We start from the raw sequence: 12949 nt of genomic DNA, 5'->3' as shown, positions 1-12949 counted from the left end.
TAAACCGTCCCCCCAGATGGGATCTTCAGCACATAGACACTAAAACTTTCATCCGATTTGCATGAAATTCAAAAGGGTGTGCCGAATTTGGTCAATGTTTTGGTACTTTATTCGAAACAAGTGGTATTGGTTCGGCATTGTTTTGAAATTCAAAATTGAGGAGTCTACACTTTCAATCTAAAACACAAAGGTGCACAACTTTTCCTCCAGAATACGTAGAATTTTAAAAGGAATGCAGTTAAGAAAATATAACAATAATCGATCTTAAAACTATCCTTCTAGACTCAAAATACAGACCCAACTTTGTTCAAATTTTGCAAAAAAAATTAATTGTAAGGCCCATATCTCGCAAATATTAGATATATTCGCACACATACACAATCTTTTTATGGAGGTTTATAAGTTCTACCCAGCCAAGTAAAAATCATGAAAATCGGTGCATAATTGCGCGTTTGCCAAGTAAAATAAAATTTCATACATCCGAGGTGTCCAACTTCCAAAGTCTATAGGCCAGCCCGTGAACCTACTAGGGACCTACAAACATCTAAACATAGAGAAAAACATCTCAGCTTTGGCACAAAGAAAAAATTATGTTGATATCTTAATCCATTAAAAAGTTACAGAATTATTTCCATAAAAACGATTTGAAACTACTTTGGTTTGTAAAATTTAAAAAGAAATAATTATTTTTGTCATGACATATCTACTACGTTTACTCGAAAGAATTTGTCGAGTAACTTGTAGTAAAAAATTTTAAAAGAGACATGCATTTTGACATTGTTCTCTTAAAACTGTTTACTACTTTTACTATTTTTTGGGGTGCAGGAACGGTTTCTAGTAAAAACTAGTAAAAGTAGTAACTAGTAGTACGTAATGGAACACAACTATTGTATGTTTGGAAGCATTTTGAGCCCAAAAATATTATATGCTTGGAAGAATTCTCCCCAAAGAAGATTGTGCTCATTCCCTCACATAATTTTCATTTCCACGAAATTTTTTAGTTCTTGGCACCTTTTTCTGTAATACAAATAATGTTGAAGAAATTATTCAATTTTATAAATTTTTTAAATTTTACCATTCTACATAGCTGTTATGGCCATCAATAGACAATTATCGTTATAAGTTATATTTATGTAGCATAGTCTGCAGCGCCCACGAGCCGATGCAAACAAAACATTGTTTAACAGAAACGTACATTTGTTTGCCACGTGGAGCAATGGTTAGCATGTCCGCCTTTCATGCAAAGGGTCGTGGGTTCAATCCCTGCTCCGACCGTACACCAATTTTTTTTTTTAATTTACACATTTATATTTATACTATATTAAATTTTTATAATGAAACTTTGAAATGTGGGTTATTAAAGATTTACAATCAGAAACAGTGCTTGATATAAACGAAATGGACTGAGCTTTTGGATAAAATATTATTTTTTTATTGGAAAAATAACAATTTTGTAATAAAAAACTGTTTTTGGTATAAAAGTTTGAAATTTTGGAAGGACTCCAAAAACTCTAATAAAAGAAGAACGTGGAGTCGAGTATAAACAGACATAAATAATTTTATAATATACACATAAATTTATTTAGGCGTGTACAGTTTTTTACTTGCATTTAACACCATTTTAAATGCATTTAAAACTTATCGTGTTTTGTACTTAATTTCATTTTTAACTTTAAGGCAGTTACTAAGTTGGCATTATTGCTATAAAATGACCCAGTTTTGCCTTTTACTTTTCTTTAATAATTCATTTTAAAGAAAATAAACTTTTTCAATTGTTGTAGCTGCAAAACTCGAACTTAATGTCCGCTTTTATATTTGAAGGTGTCCGTCAAGTCCTCTTGGACTACTTATTAATAAAGGGGAACTAAACTTTGTTTTTATACATTTTACTGTTTAATTTTTCACTGTTTCCTCCTTTTTTCATTTTACTGTCCAAACTCTAAAAAGAGTATAGTGCCCTTTCGTTATTTTTATGAAGATACCTTTGTAATTTTTGTATATTTTTCACCGTTTCTTTTTAATTTCCTTTGTCTGAATATTTTGACTTACTCCTCGTACGTTCCGATTTCTTTTAACGAACCAAGAAACAAATTGTGCCCATAATGCCAAAATGATAAACAAAACACATGTCCACACATACGTAAAATGCTGCTCTCAAGGCGAAAGTACATGCTCTTTTTTTTGAAATTTCTATTCTCTTTACTCCGTATACTCATTCTAATATTCAAATTAAATAATATTTAGACTTAAGCATATCAAATTTTTGGCTTTGTCATAAAACAGTTTTCCGAAACAACATACAAGCGGTTTCACACAAGTTGCTCTCTTTTGATTCTCTCGCTGTGTTATGTTGATATCTTTCGTCAACCCTCCCGGTTTCCATCGCTATTTCTTTCTCTATACTATCTCTCTCTCTATGTCGCTCTCTGAATAAAATATCACAACATATATATGTTTACTCAAAATTTGTAAATGTATATATGTTTACATTCACACATATTATTTTTAAGAAACATTCATGCCCCAAACATAATATATTCTAACATACTAACATAAGTGTCCCAAACATTTAGAGTCAGTTTAGGAACATTACATGTTTGTACTTAAATATATTGTGTTTAAAAATTGTGCCCGAAACACATTTTGTTTATATCGGAACATATGAAAAACATATTTTTCTAACAGTGCACCCTTTACTAACACGACGTACCAAATTTCAACCGGATCGGATGAATTGTGCTCCTCCAAGAGGCTCCGGAGGTCAAATCTGGGGATCGGTTTATATGGGGGCTATATATAATTATGGACCGATATGGACCAATTTTTGCATGATTGTTAGAGATCATATACTAACACCACGTACCAAATTTCAACCGGATCGGATGAAATTTGCTTCTCTAAGAAGATCCGCAAGCCTAATCTTGGAGTCGGTTTATATGGGGGCTATACGTAAAAGTGGTCCAATATGGCCCATTTGCAATACCATCCGACCTACATCAATAACAACTACTTATGCCAAGTTTCATGTCGATAGCTAGCTTCGTTCGCAAGCTATCGTGATTTCAACAGACGGACATGGTTAGATCGACTCAGAATTTCACCATATATATACTTTATGGGGTCTTAGGACAATATTTCGATGTGTTACAAACGTAATGACAAAGTTAATATACCTCCATCCTATGGTGGAGGGTATAACAGTCCACGAGTTCATTGTTCATATAAAACATACTTCACCCTGTTTTACCAGTATCCAAAAGTATACATGCTTCCTGCAAGTTAGATTGCATCTTGGAAAAGCGTTTTTTAACCATGATGTCACATTTGCCAAATTGTGTTAGATATCAATTTAATCGATGCTTCTTTCCTCTTCTCTTCCACTCCTATAGCCAACATTTTCTTTGACGATGCCTTCATATTGGACGAAAAATATGTGGAGAATCCTAAAAATCCTCCGCTTAATGAATATGTGAAACTGTTAATTACCAGCATCGATAAGGCTGCTTTCGAGGTTTACGGCGTCAACATAAAAATCAAGCCACCTGTGAAAATTGAAACACCTTATGGCGGTCGTTTGGTATGGACACTGCCCGGACGTACAAAAATGATTGCCCATCTGAAAAACAAGGATAAAATTCGTCACAAGAAGCGCTGGTCACAAGTTATGTACATGTACTACCTGTTGGGCTTTCGCATCATGGAATTGGAAAATGTGTCAGCCAAGCGTAAAGCCGTAATAGCTGAGAACACATTTCTGTTGGCCCTCGATGGTGACATCGATTTTCAGCCTCAGGCAGTGCAGTTACTAATAGATCGAATGAAGGCCATTGACGAGTTGGGTGCAGCATGTGGACGAATTCATCCTGTTGGCAGGGGACCCATGGTATGGTATCAAATCTTCGAATATGCAATTGGTAAGTGCATTGATGGGAGTGATGGAATTGAATTAATGCATCCTTTGATTTAACCAGGATATGTCAGGCGTTAGTGGGGGAATAAACTAAAGTTTGTTTAACGGACTAAAATGCTTGATAAGCTAAATTCACGTCAACATTGCTAATTTTTAATGTGAAATGGACCCTTTTTTGCGATCCTTAAAGACTATTTCACTCAGTTGACATTTTCAGAGACCACAGAGAATGATCATATGGTGTAAATAGGACACCTCATTTTTCGATGTTTGGGCGGGGAGGGGAACGTTCCATTTTAAAAGAATAGAACAAATATAAACTTCTGCGATTTAATTGAAATTTACAGTAGAGGTGTGTACGTGAGTAATATTTTACTCACGCTCACGCACACTAACGACGGAAATATCTTGCTCACGCATACTCACGTACGATATTGTTTGGTAGGTCTCACGGACACTCACGAAAAGAAAACTTGTACTCACGCACATTCACGCACGAAAATGTCTTGACTCACGAATAATTTTATGAGTAATTTACCTGAGGGACGTGTCTGAAATCATGAGCACGATTAAAATCGAGAGCGTTATTGAACTCTTAACATCCTAGGTGTCACTAAAATTGCAAATTTAACTTTTAAGCGTTGTATGTTGGAGAGCGGGATTATTTTCTTGAGTGTAATTTGTTACTCACGCAGATATTGTTGAATATGATTAAATTAATACATTATGCAGTTTTCGGACAAGAGGAACTCTTCTTAGGTTAGGTTAGGTTAAGTTAGGTGGCAGCCCGATGTATCAGGCTCACTTAGAGTATTCAGTCCATTGTGATACCTCATTGGTGAACTTTTCTCTTATCACTGAGTGCTGCCCGATTCCATGTTAAGCTCAATGACACCTACTTTTTATAGCCGAGTCCGAACGGTGTTCCACATTGTAGTGAAACTACTTAGAGAAGCTTTGAAACACTCAGAAATGTCACCAGCATTACTGAGGTGGGATAATCCACCGCTGAAAAACTTTTTGGTGTTAGGTCGAAGCAGAAATCGAACCCACGACTTCGTGTATGCAAGGCGGGCATGCTAACCACTGTACCACGGTGGCTCCCCTTTTCTTCGAATAGTGCAAAATCTAAACTTCTTCGGTAGAGGATGATCCCTAAATGGGAACACGGTGTTTAATTTTTTAATATTTGCCATAAAGTCCCCTTCAGTCCTTCTTGCCAAACATTCTGAAAAACTTAAATGTACATGAACTTGGTGTTGAACTATGTTGTCAGATAGAAAGTTCCTCATGTAATAGTACACAGGAAAGGCATCTTCTCGACATTTAAAAAATGTTATTATGCTAAATTGTTTTAAATTTTTTACTTTTAACTTTTCATGTTAGCCTGATACCAAAGCAGGCGATTATTGTCCAAATGCATGATTTTAATTTAGGATGTCATAGGAGGAAAGTACTTCTCCCCAGGCATACCTTAGGCCATGAAATAAGTAGTGCTTATTCGTTCACTTATTCGTAGACATACCAAAGCATACAAAATAGCCACTTATTGTCTCAGGCAAACAAATCTCGAAAATATTGACTTCTCTCGCCGATTACAATAGATCAAAATATGGCGAGAATGCTGTAATATGAACATTACTTGAATAGAATCGAATATTGTAGAAATAAACAAAAATGGAACAAATCAAATTATAAATCTTATTTATATTACACGCAAATTAATTTCACACTTAAAATATAAATAAATGAAGATTGTTTAAGGGAGTTGGATTCATGAATTACGCTATAATATACCTAATAGCCCATTCACATTAGGTTCGAAATCTACTAAAAGTGGATTTTAAATCCCTTTTTTATTAACAGCCAACTGCATAACAATTTGAGAATAACAATTCGAAAATGACATAGAAGTATTTATTATTGTCATTACAATTACACGCAAAGAAAAAAAAACGTTTGGAAAACGTGTACCGAAAACGTTTTTCTTTTGTTAGAGTTTTTTGAATTGCTTCGAAAATTTTAAACTTTTATCACCAAAAAATTCGTTTGTTACAAAATTTTTATTTTTTCAATAAAAAAAGTTATTTTTGAAATAACAACACAGTCCATTTCGTTTATATCAAACACTGTTCTTTTCTGACTTTAGGTCTTTAATAAGACACATTTTACAGTTCAAAATTTAATATAGTACAATGTAATGTTGAACATTTTTTCGGAATCTTCCGAATATATCTGGAATATATGTAAAAAAAAAACAAAAGCAAAAAAAAAACTTTGGCCGAAGCAGGGATCGAACCCACGACCCTTGGCATGAGAGTCGGACGTAGCTACCACTGCTCCACGGTGCCAAACTAAATGTTTGTTTCTGTTAAATAAACTTTGTTTATTCGGTTCGTGGGCGCCGCAAGCTATGCTATATAAATATAACTTATATGGATATTTATCTATTGATGACCATAACAGGTACATAGCTCAGTGGTTAGTGTGTTGGCTTACAATGTGCATGGTCCGCGGTTCGATTCTCCGTCCAGGCGAAAGGTAAAAAAATTGTAAAAATTTATAAAATCGTATAATTTCTTCTACATTGTTGGTATTACAGGAAAAGGTGTTAAGAACTAAAAATCCTCGTGGATGTGAGAAAGATGTGAGGGACAATGCAATTAGCAAGAAAATAATGTTTTTGTTTTTGAGCTAGTCTTTATGAAATTGTTTTTACATCCTGGAAAAGAATAAACGTTTATCACAAAAAGTATATACTTTTCTTCCAAATACACTTCCTTACAGCGAAAAGCAAATGAGAAACGAACTTTGTTTGTCTAAAATTTCGTTTGGGAGGAAAGAATTATTTTTTTGCGTGCACGCAAAGAAAAAAAACGTTTGGAAAACGTGTACCGAAAACGTTTTTCTTTTGTTAGAGTTTTTTGAATTGCTTCGAAAAGTATACACTTTTATCACCAAAAAACTTCGTTTGTTACAAAGTGTTAATTTTTTTAATAAAAAAATTATTTTTGAATCAACAACACAGTCCATTTCGTTTATATCAAACACTGTTCTTTTCTGACTCTAGGTTTTTAATAAGACACATTTTACAGTTAAAATTTTAATATACTACAATGTAATGTTAAACATTTTTTTGGAATCTTCCTAACATATCTGGAATATATGTAAAAAAAAAAAACAAAAAACAAAAAAAAAACTTTGGTCGAAGCAGGGATCGAACCCACGACCCTTGCCATGCAAGTCAGACGTAGCAACCACTGCTCCATGGTGTCCAACTAAATGATTTTTTCTGTGAAATAAACTTTGTTTAATCGGCTCGTGTGCGCCGCAAGCTATGCCATATAAATATAACTTATATAGGTAATTGTCTATTGATGACAATAACGGCTATTGGATTGCTCCCAATTGATTAATTTATTGAATGGGCTGGACTACCAGTTAACATTTAAGAGAGAGAACATTTATATTCTTAGATAAGACATAGATCGCTAAGAAAATGTACTTTAATTATTTGAATGATAATTATAACGGTATTTAAAAGAAATGGGAAATAAAACAAAGATAAAAAAACAATAACGGCTACATAGCTCAGTGGATAGTGTGTTGGCTTACAAATTGCATGGTCCGCGGTTCGATTCTCCGTCCAGGCGAAAGGTAAAAAAATTTAAAAATTTATAAAATCGTTTAATTTCTTCTACATTGTTTGTATTACAGAAAAAGGTGCTAAGAACTAAAAACTTCGTGGAAGTGAGAAAGATGTGAGGGGAAAATGCAATTAGCCAGAATTTTTTTTTTTTTTGAGTTAGTCTTTATGAAATTGTTTTTACATCTTGGAAAAGAATAAACGTTTATCACATAAAGTATATACTTTTCTTCCAAATACACTTCCTTTCAACGAAAAGGAAATGAGAAATGAACTTTGTTTGTCTAAAATTTCGTTTGGGAGGAAAGAATTATTTTTTTGCGTGTATGTGGAAACCCGGCTTATTTTTAGTGTGATTAATTCAAGAGAGTTTAATATTAATAATTTATATTATTTTAATATTATTTCAATCGTAGAAAAAAGCTTTACGAAATTCTATACAAATAATTAACACACTGAAAAAAGCATTCCCGGTTCCAAAGATTTTGTCCTTACATCAATGATTTTGGAATTGGTTCTGAGCCAAAGAAGCGGAGAAATCATGTTAACGACAACTTAAATTTCCAAATTCCGACTTGACACAAGTAGAAACTATGCTATGTTTCAAATAAAAAAGTCTTTAAATAAAGCGAGAAGAAAAATTCTTCTATTTTTAAACGCTTGTTTGCTTTGTAGTCAGGATGTCTCACGACAACATTTTTTCGTTGCATCTGCGCTGCATCTGATAAGTGTCGGATGGCGCTATATTGTGGGCGTAAGAACAATTAGGGAAGAAGTAATGTAACCCTAGGGTAACACCATTGTGCTGGATCGAATTCGCCTTTACTACCCTGAAAGAAGAGTTATCTATTCTGAGGAACGAAATTTTAGACAAACGAAGATATCTTTTGACGCTAAACAATTTTCTTTAGAAGCAAATAAAACAGATTAGAGACCATTGTTACAATGTTCGTCATGAATTCGGGTTTATTTGCTCTCAATGAAAATACTTTATGTCAAGGGGAAATTTCGTTCCTTAGGAAAGTATTTTTTCTTTGGGTGCATGGACACAAGAAATTTGAAATTTTCATTGAAGGTTTCATTTCATGTCCTTAAAATATGAATGCAAATTTTGCTTAGCGTAGAAGACGCATTTCTCTAATATAAAGTTTTTTTCCTTGCCCAAAAGTCGATAATCTTTTCAATGACGTCGTGTTGTCCTTATAATTAAGGGATTGAACTTAAAAATGGGTATCATAACATGAAAGAAAATTTTTTTAGGCTAAGGTCAATTTGACTTTAATAATTCAGAAAAAATCTTTAAAATTAATGAAAATGTCTTTAAATTTATTGTCTTTTTGCATCTTGACTACAAAGCAAAAAATCGTTCAAAACTAGGACATGTTTTTCTACACTTTATTTTAAAGACGTTTTTAACTTGAAATATAGTATAATTTCTACTGGAAGTCGTGTCTGAATTTGGAAAATAAAGTTGTCGTTAACATGTTTTTAAAGGGCTTTGATAGCTTATGAAGAAATAAAGCCGAAAAGTAGAGTCAAGTACACTAAACCAAAATTGAAAAGAGAATTGTGTCTTAAAAGTATCCTTACTTGAATTCTCCGCTTCTTTGGCTCGGAATCAATACCAAAATTGTTAAAGTAAGACAACATCTTTGGAACCGGGCATGATTTTTTTCAGTGTTGGTTCCGAATGTCTATTCTCTTTACTCCGAATACTCATTCTAATATTCAATTTAAATAATATGTAGACTTAAACATATCAAATTTTTGGCCTTATCATAAAACAGTTCCGAAACAAGCGGTTTCACAGAAATTGCTCTCTTTTGGCTCTCTCGCTGTGTTATGTTGATATCTTTCGTCTACCCTCCCGGTTTCCACTTCTTTTTCTTTCTCTATACTCTCTCTCTCTCTCTCAATAAAATATCACAACATACACTGAAAAAACAGTGAACCCACCAGGAAGAAAACTTTGGGTAAATTTTAGAAAATTTTGAATATTTTTAGAAAATTTTAACTAAACAGTATTACAAACGCTGGCATCACGCCGATATGACAGAAATAAGTAAATATTTTTCGACAAATTCAGGAAAAATTAGTAGACATAACTAATTTTTTTCACTTGTTGAAGAAAATTTTGTAGATTGAAGGAAAAAATTGAAGTTAAAATTGCAAGAATGACTTTATTGACATACGAAGTTCATGATGGACGTATTTTTAGTAAAATTTACAAATTTAAAGAAATAATGAACTAACATATTTTGTGAGAAATACGAATTTAGTAAATATTTATGCTTAATTTGTGCATAATTTTTCCCGTTTTTTAGTTCATTTAACTAACATACGCAAAAAAAATATTAGAATAAAGACAACTTTCTCCAAACATAATAATTCCATAAACTAAAATAAAGTTAAATTGGCTTTAGTGAAATAGAGAGTTCACTTTTTTTGAGTGTATATATGTTTACTCGAAATTTGTAAATGTATATATGTTTACATTCACACATATTATTTTTATGAAACATTCATGCCCCAAACATAATATATTCTTACTTATTAACATATGTGTCGCAAACATTTAGTGTTAGTTTAGGAACATTACATGTTTGCACTTATAAATATATATATATATATATATATATATATATATATATATATATATATATATATATATATATATATATATATATATATATATATATATATATATATATATATATATATATATATATATATATATATATATATATATATATATATATATATATATATATATATATATATATATATATATATATATATATTGTGTTTAAAAATTGTTCCCGAAACACATTTTGTTTATATCGGAACATATGAAAGACATATTTTTCTAACAGTGTATAAATTTCGAAAATAACTTCAAGTTCATTTTGGTCGACATTTAAGGAAATGTAAGCTCGTGTTGCTTTTTGTTGTGTACACTGAAAGAACAGTGAACCCACCAGGAAGAAAACTTTCGGTTAATTTTAGAAAATTTTGAATATTTGTAGAAATTTTTAACTAAGCAGTATTACAAACGTTGGCATCACGCCGATGACATAAAAATAAGTAAATATTTTTCGACAAATTCAAGAAAATTTATTAGACATAACTAAGTTTTTTCATTTGTTAAAGAAAATTTTGTAGTTTCAAAGAAAAACTTGGAGTTAAAAATTGCAATAATGTCTTTAGTGACATACGAAGTTCATGATGGACGCATTTTTGGTAAAATTTACAAATTTAAAGAAATTCTGAACTATTTTGTTGAAGACACGAATTTAGTTAATCTTTATGCTTCATTTGAGTATATTTTTTTCCTCGGTTTTAGTTAATTTAACTAACGTACACAAAAAATTATTAGAGTAAAGAAAACTTTCTCCAAACATAATATTTCTATGAACTAAAATAAAGTTAAATTGGCTTTAGTGAAATAGAGAGTTCACTTTTTTTTGAGTGTACAATAAAATCGGTATCTGAATATCGTAGTCTGCACGGTACCAACCCAGCAAAAAATTTCTCATTCTTTTAGAAACGTATCTGCACATAACTACTTCCAACACACCTTGCCAATTTCCAGCATTGTTGTGCTTATGTTAATTTTTGGAAATTGGTTCTAGAATATACCCAAAATGTTTTGCCTCGTAACTAATGCGAGCCTCAAACTCTACTCCAAAACTCATACTGCATTCTAAAGTGCACAAAGAGAATCGATTTTACAAAAGCAAAATGTATACGTTTTCATTGCTGTCTTAGTTTTTTATTACTATAACTGGAAGAGATTGCAAAGAGAGAATTGAAAGACGAATTATCTCCCGAAATCAATTTGGAGAAAAGTGTTACATTTCCTAAACAAATATCGCATTGATGATTTGCACCAACAATTGAAAATAAAAAATATAATAATAATAAACGACCATTTTAACGTTTTATAGAAGATTAATATGTTCCCTGACAACATTTTTTCAATTTGACGGCACTACTGAGAATCCCCACCACGTCGAAAACAATCGTATACGACATCAAAAACTCGTCGGAAAAGCTCCGTCACTATTGAGAAGTTGTACCACGCCCAGTTACTACAAAAAAGTTTCTCATCAGAGCAATTATTAGGTACCTTGTTAAATCAATTTAGAACGACGCCAATAAGAGCCCCTTCAAACTATCAGAAAAAGTGCACTTTAAGGTAGTTGTAAAAGAATAATTGTGGTCAAGTAAAACACGGTGTAGATGTTTATTAATTTGATTAAACATTTATAAATTCTTATAAATATAACATTTTTACGTTTATCTCATCACATTTAACATAACTTTTTTCATTAATAAAAGAACGATGTTGATTTACACTTAGCAAGTTACATGTTACAGCATCTATCAGCCATTTGTTTATTCTCGATGGAGGCAGCGTGTCTGGAAAAATATCTGAAAAAACAATCACTTTATTCCATTTGGAAAGTCGAAAATTGTTCACCATATCTCTTTCACAATTTTAAGCGTAATAACTATGTTTTCAGCACTTTATTTTCGTTTTTATTTAAATAAATCATAATAAATTATTTGCGCTTGGCGTTTCACAAAATATAAAATGGCTCTTCTAACAATAGTGATGGCAAAATACTTTCATGTACATTTTGTATTTTTTGATATGATTCCCCCATCACAGTTGGCGATTGTTGTAGCGACATTTACGAGTAGCGATGGTAGCGATGAGGATGAAATGGAACTTTGAAATGCTGGGAGGGTTTAATTGATCTCATTATTTATGAATTTTTTTCAGGTCATTGGCTTCAAAAAGCCACCGAGCACGTCATTGGATGTGTTCTCTGTAGTCCCGGATGCTTTAGTCTGTTTCGCGGTAGTGCTTTAATGGAGAACAGTGTAATGAAGAAATACACCACAGTTTCCCAAGAACCCATGCACTATGTCCAATACGATCAGGGTGAAGATCGATGGCTTTGCACGCTCATTCTCAAACAGGGCCTACGAGTCGAATATTCCGCGGCTTCGGATGCATACACACATTCTCCCGAAATATTTAACGAGTTTTATAATCAACGTCGCCGCTGGGTACCCTCTACCATAGCCAATATATTTGACCTGCTTTCCGACTCCGATATGGTGGTGAAGAATAACAGTTCAATATCAAGACCTTACATATTCTACCAAGCCATGTTAATGGTTGGAACAATTCTTGGGCCCGGTACTATTTTCCTTATGATGATTGGATCATTGGTTACGGTTTTTGATACTGGTATTTGGACATCATTTCTATGGAATTTTATACCACTGTTGGCTTTTATTTTATCCTGTATTTATCTGAAACAAACTTATCAGGTAAGTAATGTGTAGAATTGAACCTGGATGTTTTCAGTGAAAAATTT

The 12949-nt window shown here is 32.4% G+C and overlaps 1 protein-coding gene across 2 annotated transcripts in view; it reads left to right on the top strand.

Annotated features, from left to right (window-relative positions):
• Chs2 (Chitin synthase 2) overlaps window positions 1-12949 on the top strand; it is a 180179-nt gene that overhangs the window by 135550 nt on the left and 31680 nt on the right. For both annotated transcript variants that reach the window (XM_075304778.1, XM_075304777.1), the window contains exons 9-10: window positions 3390-3914; window positions 12346-12902. In XM_075304778.1, coding sequence (XP_075160893.1) covers window positions 3390-3914; window positions 12346-12902 — 1082 coding nt within the window. The remainder of the gene's footprint in view (window positions 1-3389; window positions 3915-12345; window positions 12903-12949) is intronic.

Source organism: Haematobia irritans, chromosome 4 (assembly GCF_050003625.1).
Source record: "Haematobia irritans isolate KBUSLIRL chromosome 4, ASM5000362v1, whole genome shotgun sequence".
Taxonomy (NCBI): domain Eukaryota; kingdom Metazoa; phylum Arthropoda; class Insecta; order Diptera; family Muscidae; genus Haematobia; species Haematobia irritans.
Note: the sequence above shows the minus strand (reverse complement) of the source record. Positions and strands in the feature narration are given on the sequence as shown.